The following is a 23,863-nucleotide window of genomic DNA, read 5'->3' on the forward strand; positions in this document are numbered from 1 at the left end:
TTTTCTACGCGTTCTTGGGTTAGTTTGCATACATATCTTTCTAGGAGTTTTGCCGGGTAGGAAATGTTTGAAATCAGTCTCTAGTTTGAGAGGTCTTCCACGTCGCCACTTGTGTTTTTAGAAGTGGTTTAATGTATGCTGATTTGAAGGATTGTGGTACAGTCCCTGTTGAGAGCGACAGATTCAAGACATTTCTATAATATTCTGATGGCGTTCCTTGTGCGACGATTGATTTGTAGATGTCAGGGGGGCAGGGATCCATGGGTGATTCTGCTTGCTTGCTGTGTTTTACCAGCTTGACGAATGTCTCTACTGATATTTCTGGGAAGTTTTTTAGTTTGTGCTGTGCCTCCTTGTCAGGTCGGGTTGGTTGAGTGTTAGGGTTGGTTGGTCTGTTTTGTATGATTTGTCAGATGTCGTTGATTTTGTTTTTGAAATGGTCTGCCAAGTTGTTGCAGCCACAACACGGACCTTTAATGGCTTATAGTGACCTAGACTTAACCATTGGAGAGGACCTTGCACCCTCACCAAGTCTGGACCCTTCGGGATGACTTTGTTAGCTTCTGGTGGCAGGAAACCCACCGGCAGACCTTCCACAGCACTCCATGACTCTGGGCTCCCACTGGTGGGAAAAAGTGTTCAGTCGTGACTGCAAGGATGTCCTTTTAAATGTTCTTAGGCAGTTTGTAACTTTTGCAGCGCCTAGTGTCCAGCAGCAGTATGCCCGGGTAGCCCCTCTTCTGGGCGGTAGACAGCAATGACTTCCAGTGGTCACAAAACGCACCTCCAGACCCTGGGTGATGCTAGTGGACTTCTCTGGCTTGAGACGTCCGGCACTCCATTTCTGGACTTCGAAGACCCCTTCTCCGGATGCCAGGCACACAGGACTGGCTTCCTGGATACTTTGATGAAGGGTAGCAGTTTTGCACTATGGTCCCTCGTAGCTCGGGGAGAGTTCTCCTTTGCAGATCCTCTCTGGATCAGTCCTTGGGAGACCTGACCTCTTTCGGATTGGTGAGGAAATGCAACAGCAGACATCCCTTCCAGCTGGGCTTCAAGGAGCAGCTTCTTCTCGCTAAGCTTCGACTTCAGCTACTGAGTAAATTGGTAAGTGAGAGTGTACCGAGGGCCCTGGTCCCCCATCCTCCATCAAACACCAGGCATTAAAGAACATTTCTCAGAGAGAGAGAGAGAGAGAGAGAGAGAGAGAGAGAGAGAGAGAGAGAGACGAGAGAAAATCAGGCACCTGGAAGGGTCTCGGCAGTCTTTATTAGCTGTAGTTAAAAGACATGCTCTGGACACAGTCAAAGACATTTCGCCTTTTTCCCTGCTTTTATAGTATGGTGTACACCAAGCCCACATTAGTCATAGTTGGCATCCACAATTTTTCTGACGCACAAAACTGATGAGCTTATTTTAGACTTGGCTGGATACATTTATGACCGTTCTTAACTTCTGCCAAAAACACCTTCATCACATCAATGTCTACTTTTTTGAAGGTCCTGAAATGTTAGTACCTTATACTGTGGGGAAATAGATAAACTCTATTATATGATGCTAAATATTACAGCTGGTGTCTCAAAATGGTCTGCATGAAGCACATTGTGCCCTTCGCATTAAGAACATAGATAAATGTATCAAGTTTCCCTTGCTTTATCTAACTTCATCTTTAATCTTGTCTGCTTTTCCTGCCAAATTCCATTTTTAACCTAACAACCCCAATTATCTCACTGGGAGATGGTGCCAAAGACTATCTCTAATTATCAGCCTCTGTTGCTTGTCTGAAAACTCTTGGCATGAGTCATAGTTTTTTCACACCTGGCTTAGAACTGGACACCATTTTGTACTTGAGTCATCCATTTTGAAATATATCTTTTTCTGACACTGTATTTATTCTTCAGAGAGCTATTATTTATTTATTTAAGCATCTCTCACTTTGTATCCCTTAATCATAATATAAATATTTAAACACCTAAGGTATGTGTGTGATATTTAAAGCACCATTCACTTCCTGGGTCATTCTAATCCAAATATGTGCAGTGCCATGGTCACTTTTTACCTTAAAGGCACTATAATCATGATCTCTGCAATAATAGACCCATTTAAACTGCCTATCATGTTATCTATACTCAGTTGAGGGGGGAGGGATTGACATCCCCATACAAGTGCTCCCCAGATATACACATCTGTCCCTCACTCTGGCTGAGCCAGGCTCAGTCAGCCAATCACACTCTATGGCATTCATGCAGGCAGGCAGCCAATCGGGCTCACAGGCATTCACTCCACCCAGACACCCATAACAAAAGATGTGGATTGGGGCACGTACCCAGCCTTTCAGCACACTACGCTGCATTCATGTCCATTTCAGGCAGGGCTGTCTCATTCCTTGTGTCGCACATACAGAAATCAGACACCCATAACAGAGAATGTGAGTTTGCTTCAGACTCTATTCACACAGGTCCCACCCCGAGGGTGTACCCACCACACACAAGATCTGGGAAGGCTCTAGTCAGTCTGACATGACGCAGCCCCAGAGCCATACATGGTATTTCCACCCAACAGCCAGTCGGGGGGAAGGGAACAACAGAGACATATGTTATTCCACCCACCAGCCATTCAGGACGAAGGGACAGAGTTAGGGCTTCCCAGGACTTTGGGAAACAAGGTAACAGGCAATAGAAACCAAGACGCCACAGAGGCCATCTTGCCTTCTGTCAGGAATCCACTGATTCCTATGGCAGGGCCTGGGTATTCCAAAATGGAGGATACTCTAAGCCACTGTCTAGTAAGCATGTAGCTGCCACCAGCCCATACCCTGCTCTGTGAGCCACACACGGGTACCCAAAAGCACACATAAGGGGAACAAGGGTGCACCCACACCCATGGCTGCCATAATGGGGATGTTCACCAAAATATATGAATGAAGAGCTGCACTGCCAGAGGTCCAGGCGGGACCTCAGTGGCAGAAACCAGGGGGAAAACGCACACGGAGAAGTGGTAGGACAAGGACAGGAGGCTCTGTCCCCTCATAAGCTATTCCCAGCATCTAACATGTAATGGAAATGAATTTGAAAATTCCGTACCAGGGCATATAATGGCTACACTTGGAGAATGGTATGCATTTTTGGGGAATATAATGCAAATGTATAGCAAAATGTTTTGAGTACCCAATTATGACAAATGATTACTGCTCTGCAGGAGTGCGGGAATTTGTAGTGGCCAACTGCCTACTCCGCCCCACTCTATTGCTAAACCATCAGTGATCTCAATTATAAAGGAGAAACCGGTACAGCCGAAAGGTATACCTCCTTTGGTAGCACATGGCAGGGGCAGTCTATATCTTATGTGGTGGTTGAGCTAATAACAGTAGCAAACCACACAGATTTAGAACAACGGTTCTGAAAATAAAAGAATGTCCAGTCAAGGTTCTATAAGAATATATACTTTTAATCCAACAATAAATGCAGATAAAATATTTCAAAAACACTAGAAAAACTGCCCCATTAAAAGATACACTGTGAATGCAGAATGTTTTGAAAGGGCACCCTTTGCATTTCCAGAAACTGTCAGGAATGCACCTTTGACTGTTGAACCTACCCTGTGCCACTGCAGGGCTGGTGCTGTAGATGGCGGGTGACTGGTACAGCAAGTGGTAAACGCTTGCACTATGTTGTAGATGCCAGGTGACTGGTACAGCAAAAGGCACATATATGCACTATGCTTTTGGCTTGGAGCTTTTTGAACGGGATTAGCATATCCATACGCACTCAGGGAACATCTAACTGTCTCAGCATCGCAGTGGCAGTTGGAAAGCTTCCGTGTGTGTCTTCAAGTTCATAACTTCACTGAGTCTCCCGAGACTTCATTCAACGTCTCCAGCCAGGACTGGTATTTGATGTCATTATGCATCGATGCAGCTGCTCATTCAGGTAATCTTGTATTTCTTTGCAAGCAATGTCTCACTTGATCCTTGATGTTGGATATAAGACTTGTTAGCACGGTTTGTGTGATACTGCTTAGATCTTCGATGACATGTACTTCTCCTCGGCATGGGTCTTGGTCCATTTTGATCCCATGATCAGTCCGGTTCTCTTTTCTAACTCCCCTAATCCTTCTTCATGGACACATTCCCTATAAATATTCCATGCAAATGCCACTGAATTCACCCTGTGCCGAGTCGAGTTTGTAGGCTCATCCATGCTCTGCCTTTCACCATCAGCATATCTTTCTGCTGCACCATTTGTATCACCTCTCTGGTAGAACCATTTGGAAAATTAGAAGCCACTTGAAAGTTTAAGATCGACAAAAAGAACTGTACAGATACAAGAGTTGTTTAAAATGGTCCAGATATCTGGACTTGCTCCATTATTCAAAGTTCTGTACCAGGGACCCCTGGGGCTTTATCACAGTTGCCTCTCCCAATCATTTGGTTTCCTGGAGGAATGGTAAAGTACTCGCTGAATGAGGGTACACATAGTTTGAGGCACAGTCTATCTACACAAGCCACTTCGTCATCTTCCATGCAATGATGATTAGTTCCCGTGAAGATAGTTTAGTGGCAACGTGCTCGCCTTGGAAGCAAGACAACATGAACCAACACAGGTTCAATCCCTGGGTCCAGGTATGTAAGCGTGTTATAAATACGCAACTAAGACAAAAAACTATTACTTAAAAAACAAACAATTCCTGTAACAGTGCCTCGATGCCCGCGGGCTGTGTGAGCGCTTTAAAAATGCAAATAAATAAATAGTTGACAGCTGGATTTCAAAAACAAAAGTAAGGGAGCTTCCCTTTTGAATTTCATCCTCCGTTAAGGTCACACAGAACCTGGTGGTGCACTCATCATTTTAATTGTCTTTGGCAGTCACACATGGTAATATAAATCTTACTTGAACACTACATGCTCCATTACTGGATATGTTACCTCCTTCATGCTGCTATAAGCTATCCATTAAACTGCTTGATGCAGTGGTCGAAGTGTACGAAAAGAAGTAGAGGAGCTATGTTCCCTGCTGGCCTGCATCCACTCTCCACAAACCCCATCCCTGCGCCCCCTCCCAAACACAATCCAAACACCCAAACAAGCACACCTGCTATTTATGGAAATGCGCAGTGCAGTGCACTGAAGTGCAAGCTTCAACTTCTTCCTACACTTTTATTTTAAAACTAAAACATTCAAGAGCGGTTTCTTTTTAAAATAAAAGTATAGGAACTGTGAAACTTAAAAATAAAAAGTATGGGAGCACCGCTCCCGCCCACTTCGACCTCTGGCTTGATGGTAATAATATAGATGAGTTGAACTGTAGGAGGTAAAATTAGTCTTTTGCGTTGATCTAGGCGATCCAAAGTGCTAAACTTTGGTGCCAATTTTGGAGTAATGTTTGCAATTGGTTTAACTCCTTTCTAGCCCTCTCCGAATCGGATGCTGCTGTGGTGAGAACCTCTTTCTCCCATTTGTTAGGAACCCATTTCAGCAAAGCTTTGGAGGCAGGTGGCACCTTTCCAAACACTTATTTACAGCCCCCCAGGATAAACCCCAAATGGTATGTAAGGCTGCAGTCCCATGAGGCAGTCCTGCAATTCTGTCCCTTCCATACTATGACTAATTAATGCTGCACCAGAGTCATTTTCTGACTTCTTGAGTGGAAAACTCTTACCCTTATTGCTTTCGGTAGTATCAGTGTTTCAGGAATAAAATATCTAGTAGATTGTCTCTCTCCGGGGTCCCAGCTCAACAGGAAAAACAACTCCCCTGCTAAAGAGGATTGGCACCACACGTTGCGTTGACTGACAGTATTGCTAGCCAACAAAAGATGGTGTGGATGCAGACTGGCAGAAGATGTGGTTTCCCAAACTAGACACATGGGTGGGGGATATGCTACGCAACTGCGCCACGTGCAGTGTGCTATCCCGAGCACTGCATCTTAACCCACTGCAGATGTCAGAGATGGCAGGAAATGTGTGGGAAGAGGTGGCAGTAGACTTCTTTGGTCCTGTGAGACATGGGACATATGTGCTTGTAGTGGAGGAGTATTCCTGATTCCCTGAGGTGCAGATGGTACATTCAACAGCGACCATAAATGTCATTCTTGCCTTGGATCAAATATTTACAGAGTATGGAATCCCACAGATTGTTAAATCAGATAATGGACCACCTTTCACCAGCCAAGACTTTCAAATGTTGCTGCATTATTGGGGTTCAAACACTGCAAGGTGATGCCACCATGGCCACAGGTAAATGACATGGTTGAAAGGTTTATGGCCAACAATAAAGGAGCATTACATATTGCCCACATAATGGAACAGGTGTTGGAACAAAAGCTATATCAGCTGTTCCGTGATTACAGGACCACTTGGAGGTGTCCAGCAGAATTGGTGTTTGGCCGGATGGTGAGGACTCGACTCCCGCAGGCAGAAGAGCGAGAGGATAAACAGGACAGGGATCACCTGATGTGGGAGAGGAATGAGACAAAGAAACTGAAGATGAAACGATGTGCGGATGATTGAAAAGGAGCAAGCGGCTCAGACATACCGATAGGTGATCGAGAGTTTGTGAGCCAGCCTCAAAAGAGGAAGGAAGACTCAAAAAACCTTTGGAATTCCTGACAGTGACACACAAGAATGGCAGCATGGTAACAGCAGGTGGGGGTGACAAAACCATTACAAGGAACGTGTCTCACTTCAAGCTGCATGAAGGGTGTGAAGAAGTGTGGTCCAGAAAAGGAATGAGAGGGAGCGAAGAAGATTTGGACGCATCATATTAAGGTGATTGTGAACTGTCGAACATGCTCGAGAAGCTCGTTCCACGCACACCTGTATAAAACCAGTGCGGATAATTGAGGAAATGGGTTAAGGTGGATTTATTGTTTAAAAAGGGGGGAGGTGTAGTGTGGAATCTATTATCATCCCTCTCGTTATGCAAGGGAGGAGCTGGCTGTAGGGGTAAAGGAGGAAGTGACATGGCAGGAAAGGGGGGAAAGGAAGTCGGTTGAATGAATAAAGCTGAGTTGGAAACAATCCTCAATAGTCTGCCATGTTTCTGTTAGAGTGCTCGTCCGGCCTGCCAGCACCTCACGGTACAACATTCCAAGTGAAATGGTGGAGGCAAAGCAAGCTCAGCGTACGGACAGACGTAAGAATAAAGAGGGCAATGGTAATGTCACTGGCCATTGCCAGAATTAAATATTGTGGAGAGAAATAAGAAGTCAGGTGCTGCCTAGTGTAAATAGGGTTTCATTCTGTGGGGACACCGACTGACACCAGCTCAGAGTAGCCCCTTTGCCTGTGATGGTCATAACGGATCACCTGTAAGTTAACTCACACCATTAAAGCAACTCTGGCACCTAATCATCCACTAAAATAGTGTGATTGTGGATTATTTGAGGTATGATATGATGATATTTTATTTCTATCGCGCTCGTACACAAGTGTTTCAGAGCGCGACAAGGCAAGGGAGGGGAACAGGGAAGAACAAAACAGTGATCTTACTACGCCCAGTGACATTGAGAATGCGCAAGTGCATGGGAGAGGGGGAGGGGAAAAGTGCATGGAAGGTGGAGAAGTGGAAAGTGCAAAGCAGAGGAGAAACAGATAAATAATAAATAAATAATTAAGACAACAAACAGTTTTAGTGCAGCCAGCAATTTGCAAGTGCTAGGTTTAAGGCAGCAGACAGGGTAGGTCTGATAGGTGCAGGAAGAAAAAGGGGGGGCGTGATGGGTACAGATACAGACCCCAGTGCAAGGGGTGGCCCGGAGGCAGTGCGGGAGGGTGGCAGGGTGAGCAGGTACCTGGGCCCGGAGGACAGAGGGTGACCAGGTGCACAGTACCAAGAGAGAATAGATCAGCAGGGGAGAAGGGGAGCGAAGGCAGAAGAAAAAAGGAAGGTCTTGAGGTGCTTCCGGAACCGGAGATGGTTCTCCTCAAGTTTTAGAGTGGCAGGGAGGCTGTTCCAGAGGGAGGCCCCAGCCGAAGACAGAGATCTACCCCCAGCTTGTTTCTTTGAAAAACGACTGACCCTGAGGGAGTTGGAGGTAGAGGAGCGAAGAGCTCAAGAGGGGAGATATTTGCGGAGGGATAGCTGAAGGTATTTTGGACCCAGGCCCCAGAAAGCCTTGTGGACAATGCGGAGGGTTTTGAATTTAATCCTTGCATCCACTGGGAGCCAATGGAGACATTTCAGGGCTGGAGAGATACGATCCCAGGGCTTGAGGCCAAGGACAAGTCTTGCAGTCCTGTTCTGGATTAGTTGCAGAGGGCGGAGAGTAGAGACAGATAGATTTAGTAAGAGGCTGTTACAATAGTCTAAGCTTGAGAGAACCAGAGCTTGGGATACCATGAGCTTCTGGGGGGACGGAGAGGAAAGGCAGAGTACCTCTGAGGAGGTGCAGCAGGAAATTTGACTTTTTAGAGACCTCAGAGATGTGGGCGGAGAAGGAAAGGGTGGAGTCAAAGATGACCCTGAGGTTCTTAACCTTGCAGGTGTGGATAGGAGGAGGGCCAAGGGATGCCGGCCAGAGAGTGAGGGGAAAGGATGGTGAAGGTGTGCCGATGAGGATCTCTGTCTTGCTGGCGTTCAAAGATCATTGGCATAGGTAATGCGAATGGGATATTGGCGAGGGTGATGCAGGTGGAAGAAAGATGGACATTGTGGCAGGTAAATAGGAGGTAACTAAAGAGTGGTCGGTGGTGGCCAAGTGTGGGCTGTCGCCGCTAAGCACTTCAGATGGTGCAGAGGCAGACTGAGACTCGTAGACACTACGACCAGTCTTCTCCCCACAGAATTTGTGGACACATCTTCCTGGTCAAGTGATCCAGGGCACACTACCACGGAATTCACTTCCCTACTTACAGAGGCTCAGGAGGGGTGCGGGGGGGTTCGACCCACAGCAAAGATTGGGCATAATAATGGAAAAGCATTGAATGCATTTTTTTCAAAGTTAAAGGTTTTATTTTAATTATAATGGGTTTTAAGGGGTAAAAAAACAGGGGTTGGGGGACCCCCCCGGGGTTGGGGGACCCCCCCATTAAAAAAAATGCATTTGATGCTTTTGTTTCCTTGCTTTTTTTAGATGTTAAGGCATTCGATGTAATCACTATAAACCCTCCAACCGCTCTACATTACACCAACCGCCACTTCCCAACAGTCATGCAGGACGTGCCCGCGCCCAACGCTCTACCCTTATGTTCCATGGTGCGTGGCACAGAGGCACCTCCCGTCCATGAAACAGAAGATCGTAACACATATCCTTTTCGACAGTGAATAAAGAAACAACAATAACAGAAACGAAAGGAAGTGATACAGGGCACACTACCACTGAATTTGATTACTGTATCTGCTGGAGCCCTGTGTATATTATAACGTATCTTATATACACATTCATGTTGCCTAATTGCTCCTTTAACATGTTTTCGTCACTTGGCAGGCACATGTGGTGGGCGGGGGCCCCTCCATCCTTCACTCTTTCCTCTTTTCTGCAGCGCGTCACAAACGCCTCTTACTTTAGCTATTTTTAACTGAAAGACGAAAATCCAATCTTTAAAAATGATAAACCCCAGAGCCAGCGGATTTGGAATCGCTGCGCGAGCGAGGGCTGTGCGAGCGCCCCTCTCCCCCGGGCTCCGTGCAAGCTTGGAGTATGGTAATGGCGCCGCCCGGAACCCCCTGGGTGGAATGTCATGATTTGACTCTTGGAATGTGATGACTCGGGGAGCGCGCGCAGGAGCCTGGGAGCTGCGTCGACCGCATGAAGGGATCCCCGATGTAAGCTATAGTGGAGTGGGAGGGAGGGAGCGTTCACAGAGGGCCGCCAGTTTTCTGATTGGGCCCGTTTTATGACCTGCAGGCGGCCTCTCTGGTTTCCATCGATCGAGCTTGGACCGTCTGCTGTTAGGTAATGCTGGTTCTGACAGGGATGTTATTTACGTGCGCGCCACTGTCTTTCTTGGTGCTCCCCACTGACACACACTACTCAGTCAGCATGTTCCGGCTTCCTCCCTGAAAACGAGGGTGGGAAAACAGTCACTGGGGAACAGAAAGTGCAGATTACACAAAAAAGATCAGCACATCTGAAGTGTGCGTTCGCTCAATTTGAGAAGCATATGTTACTTCAGAGCTGTGTGTTTAATTGGGACGCCTTCACTACACACCAGAGCAGGGAAACTGTATCCGTTCCCGTGCCGCTTTAATCCAGATCACCGGCTTCCCTATTCCACACCTCTTGTAGCCATACAAGTGGGATTCTTTTTTGTCATTTTGGGGAATAATAGTCTATTATTCCCCAAATTGACAAAAAAGAATCTCACTTGCCTCTGGTTTCCAATGTGGGCCCACAACTGCCCATACTGCATCGAGTGAGGCTTCTGGGTGGTTCCGCAATCTCACAGGCGTATTGTGTCATCCAAAGGCCATGTTGTGAATCCCATTCTAAGCAAAACTGAAGGTTAATGGCTAGAAGGTTATGAATGAATCCACACAAACAAGTCGAATTTTTCCGAGCAACCCCTCAGACCACCATTTTCAGCCTGCCATTCAGGGTGGACTGGGAACCAAAAGAGGCCCTGGAAAGAATGTTCAAAGTGGCCCCATGTCATACATTTTCAACAAGACCAAGCCTTTTCCTATGAGAACATGTGGAAATAGATTACCACACAAAAGTAGGCCCAGGGTGCAGAGGCCTACCAGGAAATCTCCAGAGTTCCCTATAGGCCAGTCCAGCCCTGCTGCCATGCAATCACAGAAGGGGATAGACCACACGTCCACATCCCAATCAGACTTGGTCCCCCCAGTTGTGTTTGTGGTCCTGGGGAGAAGGGATGTGGCCTGGGAGTTCAGGCTGGACTCCTTTTTGGCTTGGAGCCATGCCTGATTTACGCGTGGTCTTTCCCTTTCTGTAATGGCTTGGCAGGCTGAAGGTTGCCCACTGCCCAGAGCAATCCCAGAGGTTACGATTCATTCAAAACCTTAGTCAATCGGGAACAAGCCTTCTGAACACATTCCGGGCATTCACTCCTCGGTGCACAGCCGGTTCACTACCATGTGCCTCTGTGCCTGCTGCCCGCCTCTTTCCTGCCCAGTCCCTTCTCCCTGGCATTGGTGACTACCTCATCCCCGCCTCCTCTAGCCTGAGGGTAGAGGGTGGTGAGGCAGTCGTACCCTGGAGACATCAACATGCCTCCCCACTCCCTCCCGGGCCGCATGCCAACATCGCCAAGGCAGTGCGGCACGGCCACGACCCCGGCCCCATGGCAAAGTCTTCTCCTGCTATCTTTTTCAATATGGCTGCGGCACCTTATGCCCCTGACGAATCCTAAAAGCGGCATCATCCCAGGCACTGGGCAATTATACCAGCCATTGGGTGTCTCCAGTTGTCCTTGGAGAACCCTCTCTTTGTCCGGCACCTAATGGACGCCATTCAGGCCCAGAATGGCCAATAGGTCAATGCCCAACATGCAGGCACAACATGGTAGTTTGGTGCCGTTTAAGTGGACAGTTTTTTGGCCAGTTTGAGGAGTTACTTCACTTTGCAGCTAGTAGTTTTGACGAGTATTACTGAACAAATAGTCTTTAAAATGAACAATATGCAACACATTTTACCCAAAACTCCCCCTTGTCACTACACAAACAGCCTGTCACAAAAGGAATTGATTGCCATGTGCAACTGCTGACCACGTTCTCATTGGTGCTGCAGCCAATCTATGCCCCAGTCAGACCCTGCCGCCATTGCCCGCACCACGGGTGCTAATGCTTAATTAAGTCACGCCAAATATCACAGGCCCAGCGTGCTTTAAGAGGTACCATCAACATGTCTCCAAAGCATCGTGGGGCAGTATGCCTAAATCACCTTGTAAACAGATAAGGGCGTCTTCTCAAGTGCCAGCCAATGTTATCGGCACACTTTCGCACTACTTTGCCATGACACGTTTGGAAAGTCTGAGCTGCCTGTAAATGTAATTTTTTTTTTATTTTGAGCATGTTTATTTTTAAAAATGTGTTGGTGTTTTCCGTTTGATCAAGACTAGGGAAAAGGGAATCCTACCCACCAATCAGTCATTGTGAGCGCCACAGAGCTATTGCTGCAGACCCTTAGAACGTTCTAGGCGTCCACATTCCAGAGAGTAGGGTAGGGGGCAGGGGAAGTCTTGCAGGGACGCATCATGTGCCATGTCCAGAATAATACAAATGCAGGTAGTATTTATGGGCCCAAAGAAAGCCTGGCCAAGAAAACTGCAGAAGCCGAGAGGAGAGATGCACTGGGAAGGCTGTTTGAAAGAGGTGGGTTTTCAGACGATTGTGCCAAGCCTTGATGGCATTAGCCGTGAAGGTCTCGTCTCCCCCGCCCCCCGTCCCCTGTGCAGCATTCTCATTACATTGGGTGGAAAGAAGTGGTTCTCATGCATGGATCTGAGGTTTCTTCTGAGGTGGTATGGTGATAGCAGGGCAGCGTTATAGGTTTGCCCTTTTCTTGGAAAGACTCATGTCTCAGACAAAGCAAAGGATGATAACATTCTATGGGGAGCCAGCGTAAAGCCAGGTGGCCGGTGGTAACTGAACCTTCCAGTTTGAGGCCCAGAATGAGTTTTGCTACCAGGTTGTGGATTATGTAAAATTGGGAAATTCGACCTTTGTTCTGACCCCACATAGGTACTGTAACAGGAGTCTAATTAGGTCAGAATTGGTGCTGTGGTTTTGCCCCTGCCTCCCACACCTCCTGTGTCATTTCAAGGAAGGTAGGTTTTCCTGAGCAGGTGTAATCAGAAGTGTGTTTTCTTACCACTTCCTCAACTTGTGGAGCAAACTGCATCTTCAAACATAATGCCTAGGTTCTTGACTGTCTTGGAAATCGACCCAGCAAAATTTGTCACTTAAAAAGGAAATGTTACTCACTATAGTACCACTGTATGCACTGGTATACTAATTGACCTTTTCACAATTGACCTCTGGAGAATTGACCTTGGGAGAATTGACCTAATTTAGAAGGTCAATTAGGACATATATGCGGGGGGCAAACCCCCCACCCAATCCAAAACCCCCTGCCACCCCCCATCCAAACCCCTTATATTTATAGTCCAAAACCAACCCAATACATATATAAAATAACTAAAATAACATAAAGGTGAATTGTGCAGGTCAACTAGGACCACTATAATTAGGTCAATTGTGCAAAAGGTCAATTGTAAAAGGTCAATTTGGATAATACCCTGTATCCCTTGTCCTAAGTCCACTTTCCTCTATACTTTTGAGAGTCCCAGCAGAGCAGGGACAGGACCAGAGCTTAAGCACAGCAATTCATGTTGCCCCTTTAAAAATGTTGCTCTGAGAACTGGACTACAAGTGCGTAGCGCGGCAAAACACCCTTGACCTCTTCCCCACATGCTCGAAAACCTCAGTCCCTTTATCTGTGAAAGAGCACAAGAAAGGGAGATAGAGGTTGGGCGAATAGAGGGAAGGGGACTTTAGCCCAGGAGTACAGAAGTCACTATGGTGAGTAACCTTTCCTTACTCCTACAACCCGCCCCTTTCCTCCATTCTTATGGGAGAGCACCCTGCAACAACAGACTCTCCTGGTGAAGAACCATAAGCTGATGCAAAGATATTGCACAGGACTGCTTGCCTGGATTGGGCGTTCTCTCTAGAGCTGCTGTCCAGATGGCTGCTTTATAGATTACCTCACATGGTACATGTCTTTTGAAAGGCCACTTGCGTGCTTTTCGCCCTGGTAAAGTTTACATGCAAACCGACTGTGGGCCATTTGCCTTGAAGCTCAAAACATCGGTTAATGTAGAAAAGAATCCATCTTGCTATGGTCATTTTTGCAGGCTGTCTACCCTGATTGGGAGCCCCAAACGATGTCTGTCCAGCATCCGCAGAAGTCTAGTTCTCACTAGATAGAACCTTGGAGCTCTACGGGCATTCACAGGGTGCGCAATCCAGCCCCTCTCCAACAATGGGTCTAAAAAGAATACCAGAAGGGAGATTTCTTCCTCTGAAATTTGGTGGCCGCTCTTGGAAGAAATGAAGGGTGAGTACGAAGCACCACCTGGTCTCGATGAAAGGTACTGGAAGGTTCCTCCGAGGACAGGGCCTCTGGGCTGAGGTTATTGTCATTAAGAATGCTTTTTTCCAGAAACCAAGCAACCAATCCACAGAGAACATAGAAACAAAGGGTTTATGGGCTAATGCCATCAAGACCAAGCTGAAATCCTATGCCAGCATAGTCCTTCACATAGGAGGGTACAGGTGGAAGAGTACCACAAAATGGTGTTTAATGAACGGGTTGGACAGCCCAATGACTTTCTTTGTTCAGCAAGTAGGCAGTAAGCTGCCAGGATATGCGTATTGTCTTTCGATAAACCTAAATGGCCGTAAGTCAACTCATCCGGCGGCACAGCTCCAAGGAAAGCGATTAACGGGAGGGGTGGTACACCCCTCGCTATGATGAAGAAGATTCCAAAAGGACAGGAGAATTGGTCCACATGCCATATGCAGCAGGTCTGAAAACCAGTGACTTGACATTTGCTTCCATAGCAAAGAGATCCACCTGAGGGCTTGTTGTCTTGGAAGAAATCTCCTGCAGAATTTCTGAGTGAAGCTCTCATTTGTGATTGGCGCGCCCCACCATGCACAGAGAATTCACTTCCTCGTTGTCCTTTCCTGGGAAGTAGGAAGCCTGTAAGAAGATGTTGTTCAGCAGAATCCATTCCCATATATGCACTGCCAGTGCGCTACAGAGGCGTAGCCAGGATTGCCCAACAAATGGTGCCTGAGGCTAATGTAGTTGAGCCCGGCACAGTGGCATTAACATGATTATGATTGGTCATTTATAATGCGCTTAATACCCAGAGGTTTCTAAGCGCGGACCCGGGGATCGAACCTGTTGCTCCACGTCGTCTTGCTTCCAAGGCGAGCGCGTTGCCCCTGAGTGATCCCCCCGAGACAATTTGTAAATGCCCAGAAAGTGCTGCTGAGTGGGCATTTACAGATTTAGGGTGGGCCTTGCCCACTCAGGCCCTACCCTGTCTACGCCTCTAGCGCACAGCTTTGTTGATTTTGTATCTCACTGATGTTCAGATAACCATGGTCACCACGTTGTCTGTAAGGCTGAGTGAGGAATCCTTAGAACTGGCAAAAAGGCTTGAAGGCCCAGGAAGGGCGCAATCATTTCCATATAATGTGGATCTGTAACTCTCCTAAGCTCGGTCCCCAGTCCAAAAGAGAAGAGTCTGTTCCCATTGTTAGTTGGTGAAGCGGATCCTGAAAAGGAGTTCCCAGAAGAAGGTTCAGATTGTTCGATCACCAGAGGAGAACATCCCTAAACTAGCCTGGGATCTGAGTTTTGTTTAACTTGTTGCAGACTTTGCCGGCTTTTGGCGATTTCTGAGTGCAAAAATTAACTATTACTTTACCTGGATGCTGCACCCTTAAGTGTATATTGCGGCTGCTGCAATATTTTATTAAATTTTCCTTTTTAGAAGACACTTGTGTGGAATGCGCTTCGGGTAAAAACAATATACGTCACATCAACAAGATTACTTCTTTAGTGATATTTTATTTTTTACATGTAATTTCCTTTTTCATTCATTAATTCACATACTGATTTTATTTCCTCTCAACACATGTTTCCCCACGTTTTGTGCACGTTGTTCATCAGGAGAGATACTAGATTCTTCATTAAGCACTTATATCTCTAATTAATTCATTCCGTTTTCATTTTTGTCTCTCTCATTTGAGAAGATATTGTTTAGTAAGTTTTCTTCAGTTCAACTCGGTACGATTGCCTCCAGTCTGCCAGGATGCAAACTGGATTTTTCCTGAGGGTCGTCCATTTGGTCACATTGTGCAGCTAGGTGGAGCTGCATGTGGCACACATGTAGCCTTGCCATGGGCACCGCCAGTACACATGCTGCCCGGGCAGGCACTGGAATCGCCACGATGTGGTCCGGTTGGGAGTCAAGAAAAGTCTTACTATAGCTATGTCATCTGGCATACCTTCCTGTGTTGCAAACACCTTCCCTCCCTGGGAGTCCCATAATAAACCTATGAACTCTAATCTCAGAGTCGTTACCAGTGTAGATTTCTTCCTATTGATGGAAAGCCCCAATGAAAACATGAGGTCCAACACGAATTCAAATTGACATATCGATTGATTTGTCAAGACTGCTCTGACCAGGTAGTCGTCTAAAAAAGAGTTCAGGGGAATTCCCTTAAAGGCATGGCAGGCTGAACTGCAGCTATCAGCTTTGTGAAGACCTTGGGGGCTAAGCCGAGGCCAAATGGCAAAACTGTGTATTGGAAATGGTAGTTTCTGATGGAAAAAGGCGGAAGCGTTGATGATGGGGCCAAATCGGTATGTGGAGATAGGCATCTTGGAGATCCACAGCTCTAAAGAAGACTGTATAATTGCTGGGGTTATCATCTTTAACGTTTCTTAGGGTAAGAACAAGATGAAAGAGGAGAGGTCCAGCACCATCCAAATGCCCGCCTTGTACTATTTTGGGATGGCAAAGGACCTTGAGTAGAAGCCCAACACCGTCTCTGACAGAGGAACATGCTCTGTTGCACCCATCTGTAAGAGGTTTTGGATCTCTTGCTGCCAGGGTTCTGAATCTGACAGAGGGGTAGAGAGGAGGGAAGAAGAGCAGAAGAAGGTAGATGATAACCCTTGCCCAACATTGAACGAGCATAGGGATGGAAGGTTATTGATTTCCCCTGGGTTATGTGGTGGCGTACCGTGCCCCCACTAATGTGCTGTGGATATTGAACCCCGTGTTTCTTAGATGTCTTCGGATCTTGGGCAGGAGAGGCCTGTGAGAAGAAGCCTCTGGGAGGATGAGGCAGTTTCTTGCGGGAGGTACTGGGATGCCTAGCCACCCGATAATGTCAGTCATGAAGGCCCCTAAACTCTTGAGTGTACTTGGAGGAAAAGGGCTGCACCTGATGACTTATCTATCTCAACTTTGCCAGCTCCTTTGCCAGAGCAGTTAAGGATTGTGCAGTCAGTGCACTTGCTTGAAGCGCCTCATTATTGTCCGGGCTGAAGAGATCGATCCCATTAAAGGGGAGAGCCAGGATGTTTTCAGGTACATCCATTTTAAACTTGGTGTCCCTTAACAGAGCCTGGCAACCTAGAGCCGCTCCTACAGCCATGCACCGAGCTGCAGTGTCGAGGTGATGATACGACGCCCCCATCCTTTCTTGTGCGTCCTGGTGTGCCTCCACCAGTCCTGAACGGAAGCCAGCCTTCTATCAGCCATTCGTAATGATTCATATTCCCCCCAAATCTCTCTATACCTTCAAATTTGCCGCCATAACATTTTCTGTATTCGCTTGCCACAGACTGACTGATGTTTTGATTAAAAAATGTTGCCATCAGCAATCAGAACTTGATGGTCCTGACCTAACGGGTTTTGAAATGAGGAGTATGATGACACAGAACTTTACACTTCCCAAAATAGCATCGCTTATGCCACAATGGTGGAATATGCCAGATGCTGAACCATTTAGCAGAGTTTCTCACCTGATAGGGAGCGATAGTGAATGTCCATTTTCTTGGCTACTGCCGGACCCGACACTGGTTTTTGGGACAGCTTGATAGCCTGACTTGCCACATCTCCACCTGATTTCTCTGCTGACTTCCAACATCAGTACCGAGGAAAGGACCCTGAATCTCTCTGCGGTATAACTGGTACTGGAATATACAAACACTATTATTTTTATTTATTTATTTGTAAAGCGCCTTAAGCCCTAAGGTAAACAGCGTTATTAACAAAAACAGACAAGAGGACAAGACATACACAGGGAAACCAACACCAGGTGTAAAACCCATTAGGCGAGTAAAACTCGATAACACACGGGAGAGACGGCATGGGGATAAATCACATAAAATAAAGCAAGATTAAAACCAATAAAGCCACTGAGATACCGGCAAGGCAGCAAAAGTAGCACCAGCACCAATCACTGGGACTATGTGGACAACAAACAAAAAAAGGTTAGTCAAACAACCATAGGTCAGAATGTAAAACAGAATACAGAGCAGGAGAACATGGAAAGGATGATACATTCCATACAAAGCTGAAAATACTACTCCATATCAGGCTACAAGTTTCAAATTAGAAGAGCATGTGGATTTCTTTTTCCAAATTCTCAAAAAGAGTGGTAGGTTACTACTGTCACGCCGCACAAGTATGCAGTCCCTATTGATTAGCGAACACCAACTATCTAGATTAATTCTCCGGAGAACTTTCATGTCTGAGGTTCTAATAACCCCAGGCCCAGTCCTTTGTCGTAGCCAAGCCAGTACTTTACTCCTCAGGGCTTCCCCGCGTTCATTCCCGGGCGACTTCTCTACGTCCGTGATAAAAACTTTTTTTTGATCCATAGCCGGCCCCCTTAGGGTCTTATCCTCAATCTCTGGTATTTGAGGTTTACTAACACGCGTGCTCTTAGGAATACCAGGTTTAGTGTTAAGGGTAGTACGTCGGGCAGAGCAAGACCATGCTTGTTTCGACTATCTGGCTGCAGCCGCCAGTGTTCGTATGAAAGCTTGCACTCGCTATTCAGCTGCCAAAGGCAAAGTTGGTGAAAAGACTTGTGGGTCATGTCGAGCTTCAAACACTGGGCGACTGGTTTCTTTCTGGACTGTTTGACAAGCCTGGTCTACCTTATTGGGCATTTGGTCAGTTGGACAAACATTTCCCATCTTGTCAGGATGATACTGCAAAACAACCTGTCCAGGGATTCCACCCATAGACAGAATTCTGCAAAGTTATTGCACTGGTTGAGCTCATATGAGATGTTTTCCTTAACTCAATGCCACTGTGCAGGAGTCATGCGCTCAATGTGAACACTGTGCTCATCATCAGCAGGCCCCACTGGCCCAAAGAATGTTGTGAAGGTAATTCCACAGTAGACATCACCATTTTGTCCATAGGAGATTGTATAACCAGGGACAGAGAGGAAATACATTAATTGATGCCTTCTGGTTAACCGATTTCCATTTCCACACTTGTCATGTGGGTGCCCAAGGGCAAGCCATGGGCATCATCATCATCATCAGAGGAGGAGTTGCCTGTTCTTAGATCCTGAAGACACTGTTTCCTTCAAGCGCTCAGTGCCAAGACCTTGGTCAGCCGATTCCTACTGGGTATTGGAGATGCAAAGTCATGGCAGGCTCAGCAAGGGCTAAATCCAACATCCCAGATGTAGGGCCTTCTTGATAGGAGTCGGTTGTTGCCTCCAAACCAGGGAGTGCGTAACGGGTTAGAAGGGACAGTAGTCCCACTAAAGTCATAGATGTCATTTTGGAGGTGTGGGCTCTAGTAACGGGCATACTGAGAGTGATAAGTCAACTTTCCAAAAGGATAATGTGTCCCAACGATACTATGTATGACCATACAGTCAATTCACAGCTTAGAATGGACACTTCCAGCAGTGAAAAAAGGGTATGACATTGTTACATCGCTGGGTTTGTTTATGCAGTGTTTTTTGCTGAAAATCTTTGACCGAAAAAACGAATCGAAAAATATGGGGTGGGGGTAAGGTGATATAAGGAGCAGGAGGCTGTGGGGAATAGGGACCAGATAATAGGGAAGGGGGTGGGGTTGGGGGAAACACCCCCAAATAATAAACAATTTCGATGAGTTTTTTCAGCCAAAGATTTTCTGCAAGAAACTCAGTGAAAAAAAGCCTGGCGATCTAAGAACATAGAACCGATAAAAGATGATGTGTAGTTAAGACAACTGTATGCCCCAGTCTGACCCTGACTGTCGCTGCTCACCCTTGCCATTCACTGCTCACCCTGCTTCATTCGCAGGTCACCATTCCTTGGTCACCTGCCACTGCCTCATTCATTGCTCAGGCTGCCTCTTTCGCTGCTCACCCTGCCTCAGCATCCATTCATCCTGCCTCAATGAATGGCCAAACTGCTTTTCATTCTTTACAACTCATTCACTGTTTCCCTCACACCAAACTGCCTCATTCACTTGTTATCCCGTATCACTCAGAGTCTATTCTATCTCACTCACTGGGCACTGTGCCTCATTCACTGTGGTCACCCAATTGTTCACAGATCGTGAGGTGTGGACCATAGATCTCAGGCTAGCTTCCTGTACAAACATATACTCAGGTGCATCAATTGACTGTATTATGTACTTGTGGCACACATTAAATGTTTTTGTATGTGCTGTCTGCTTAGTCATATATGCTGATTCATTGTATATATGTCTGTATGTATGTTAAAAAAGTGTATGGGGCTCATTCTGAGCTTGCCGGTCTGGAAACAATGGTGCCGATAAGCTTACCAGCACTGTTTCTGGACTGGCATATTAAAGGTCTGCATGCTAGAGTTGCTGTGCCCGACAGGTCGCACCCTGCCAGACACGGTAAGAAGACCATCATGGAAGCACCAGCACCGTTATTAACTGTGCCGGTGCTTCCGTATTTCCCATACCCATAGAGTCTTGTATGACCGGTAGTACCGGTAGTACTGGTGCAGTTACTGGCAGACTCGCAATGAGCCCCTATGTTTTTTCGATGTAGTGGGTTTTTCATGTGTTTTAAAATTGTGACATTTTAAAGTATGTAAATGCCTGGCATACTCTCCTGCCAGGACCTTTGCACAACACATTTGTTTCTCAATTTGGATGTGGGTCCCAGACTCGCACAACGTCAGGCAATAGCCTTCTCCGTGCTTCCCTTAGCAAGTGGGTCAGCAACCCTCTGCTTGGTAATTTGTTAGGCTCTGTTACTTCACACGGCTTCCCACCCACTCTGATAACCTCTTTAGGCTTTCCCCGGATGCACAACATTTGCCGTGAAACTACCCGGTGTCCGGCCTCTTCCCACTGGACTGGGATAGTTGCTTCAGCATTCCTTGGCTCCTCAGTTGCTGCTGCTTGCTGGCACTTGCTTGCCTTCCTGTTTGGTCTCTGGCATTCTCTGACAGCCACGTGCTGCTTCCGACATCACCCTAGCAGACCTCTGGTTCTTCGGTGCTCAGGGGACAGTGCTACCCAGAGCGCTCCAATCTCCTGTAGCCCTGCGCTAGCTTCCCACAGTCGATCCTGTCTTCTCTGCAGCCCGGCTTTCTCTGATCTTCTCCGGATCTAACGGGAGCTGTCTGCTCCTGTACGATACCTCTCTCCACTCTGCATCAGCTGTCCGGGATTTATAAATCCCGTCACAGCGGCACTCCTTCCAACAACTAGAGCGTGGTGTTGGTTTCTGGACTCTGCGGATCTTCATCCTTCCGTCCCTCCTCCTCGTCCCAGTAGTGTAGATTGTGTCAAGTACATGTAGGGAATTGTAAGTCGTGTTTGCGGTTTCATTTTTTTCACATAACAGTATGTCATAAAGGCATGAGGATTGGAGGGGACCTCTGTAAAGGGGGATACCATGTCTTGTCTGACAATGTATCACTCTCCTACTTAGGGTCGCCTCTCCCCATGTGATCCTCCATCGCATAGCCACCCCCAGGATCAGGATCAGGTAGCGGCTGCTGTCCCCTGACCACACGAGGAGAAAATACCTCCGGGAAAGTATATATGACATCATCAGATCCGTCAAAGTAACTTGTAAATTAAATTATTTGTGTTAGTCTGCAGCCAAGGTATGTACTGTGCTAGTTGTCTACCATTCTGTAATAAAGGAAATTGTTTCGGCCCGGTTTTACGCAAGGGTGCAGCGCATCCTTTGTCTTCTTTAACATCTCTGTCATGCTAACTTTCTACACAGTAAATCTCGTAGTCTATTTACATGCAGAGTTTTCTTTTCCACCCCCCTTTAGCTCATCTCTTTGAGCCACGGATATTTAATAGGGTCCGGCCTTATCGCTGGTTCCTCCAAACCTGACCAAGCTACCTCTCTCCCTACACCCGTGCCCTTAGATGGTTCCTGTGTGGCCTCCTCTTCCCTGCTCTCCTCATCATCTGTCATTGTGTCTTCTTCCTCTTTGTCCTCTCTATCTTCAAAATCTAGTCTTCTCAGGTGTTCTGCCCAATATGTTCCGCTCATTACCTCTCCCAGCACATCCCTGTCTTCCTCTTACTGATACGTTACCCACCAACCTTTTACGCTAATATCTCTTCTGTTCCTTGTTACGCTGTCCCTTTTTCTGCTCACTACATGTTCTTTCCCCTTGTTTAACAATGTGTGACTACACATGGTGTCATCAACTTCCTTCCAACGTCTCTCTAACTTCTCCTTTTCCCTTATCTCATTCCACCTACTATCTCCTTCCTTTTCTTCCATCTCTTTTTCTCTTTCCCGATCATCCTCTTTTGTACTTTTTTCCTTCTTTCTTCGTCTTTCTCATTCTCTCTTACCCCACCCTCTTCTTCTTTGCTTCCTTTCTATCTCTATCTTCTCCAGCATAGGGTCTGGCATGGATTCACATGCTCATGAATATTCCCAGTCGTCAGGATGGGAATCCTCGGTAAAGAAAAAATCAGTTTAGTTTCTGAACTGTCTTTCTACTAGTAACCAATCACTGGTCTCTGGGTCATACTGCCCCCAGCCAATGACTGCCCTCTACCTAAGCCCTTCCTCTTGCAGCCATCTTCCGATTTTTACCGCATGTTCAAGTGTTGGGAGTCCTCGTGCTATAGCTCTTGAGGTTTTACTGCGTTTTGCGATTTTTCAAAGAGTTTAATCTCAATTTTTCGGTCAATCGAGCCTCAAGCTCCACCGTTTCTACTTCCGATCAACAGGGGACCCATTTCGGAATTTTCTATGCCCCTCGAGGGCGAAGCTTTCGTCCAGTTACGCTTCTTGTAGGATTCCAGAAGACCTTGAGGCCTACCCTGTGGACATGGCCTAGGACAAAGGAAGCTCGACACCCGGATCCAAGCTGTTCAGGAAATGCCCTGGATGCGGATTGCAGATTGTGTTCAAGGAGGACGAGTATTCTAGATGTCTCTACTGCCTTCACAAAGACAAAACGCACGTGGAGAAGGACTGGGCATTTTGCAAGAACATGTCGGAACGGACCATGAGGGATCGGCGGATCCGCCTCACCAACTGGCTGAGGTGAGAAGAAGAGGTCTGAGCGCTCTTCTAAGTCCTTTGAGGGCGCTCCGGCGACGGGGGCCCAACAGAAGGCTAAGTACCGCGAGTCTGCGGGCACCGAGAGCGCCGAACGGTCGGGCTCCTCGGCTGCCAGGCAGGGCGCACTTTAACCAACGCCATCAACCACGAGCAAACCCTCTGGCTTGGGGAAGAAAAAATCGGAGAACCTGGGTAAGCTTCTGGAGAAGCCCCGGTCGATCCCGATGGAAGCAGCTGAGGGGGAGTGAGTTGGTGACCCTCCCCCCAAGGTGAAGGCCTCAAGTGCACCAAAAGTCGTGAAGGCCTTGATTCACCCGGCTAAGGCCTCTATCGAGGGAGTCGGGCAGCCCTGGCGAATCCTGTGGAGGCTCCGCCAGTGGAGGCGAACTCGGGGCCCAGAGTTTCCCTGCCACCACGGAGGGAATCCTCTTTTCAGCCCATCGATAAGAAGCCTGTGAGAACCCTGGTGGAAAAAGAGGGGGGGGTGGGTGGTGGCCATCACGGACACGGATACAGCCTCCCAAGACGAGCTGGCTGGAGTCGTGAAGATCCTCAACAAGAAGTTCGAGGAGGTCCGGTCCCACAGGACCAAGAAAGTGACGGCGGTGCCGACAAGGTTCCCGTGGAGACGGAGGATTCCACTCCCCAACCATCGCAGCTGGTACCCGAGCCACGGGACAACTCGGGAGCCATCTTAATGGCGATCCAGGCCTTATGTACGGAGATAAGGCCGAGGTTGCCCGTACCCCCAACGGATGATCCAGAGGTACCTGGCCCGTCGGGGAGCCCTCCAAGCAAGCGGAGGAGAGTTCACCCCTCCCC

At 47.3% G+C, this 23,863-nt stretch overlaps 1 protein-coding gene across 1 annotated transcript in view; it reads left to right on the forward strand.

Moving 5' to 3' along the window:
• Nucleotides 1-9,562: 9,562 nt before the first annotated feature.
• LOC138452881 (galactoside alpha-(1,2)-fucosyltransferase 2-like) overlaps nt 9,563-23,863 on the forward strand; it is a 44,351-nt gene continuing 30,050 nt past the window's right edge. The window contains exon 1 of the mRNA XM_069605231.1: nt 9,563-9,763. Within this exon, the coding sequence (XP_069461332.1) occupies nt 9,701-9,763 (63 nt within the window). The 5' untranslated portion in view covers nt 9,563-9,700. The remainder of the gene's footprint in view (nt 9,764-23,863) is intronic.

The sequence above is a fragment of the Ambystoma mexicanum genome, chromosome 1p (genome assembly GCF_040938575.1).
Source record: "Ambystoma mexicanum isolate Mex_15411 chromosome 1p, UKY_AmexF1_1, whole genome shotgun sequence".
NCBI classification, from domain to species: domain Eukaryota; kingdom Metazoa; phylum Chordata; class Amphibia; order Caudata; family Ambystomatidae; genus Ambystoma; species Ambystoma mexicanum.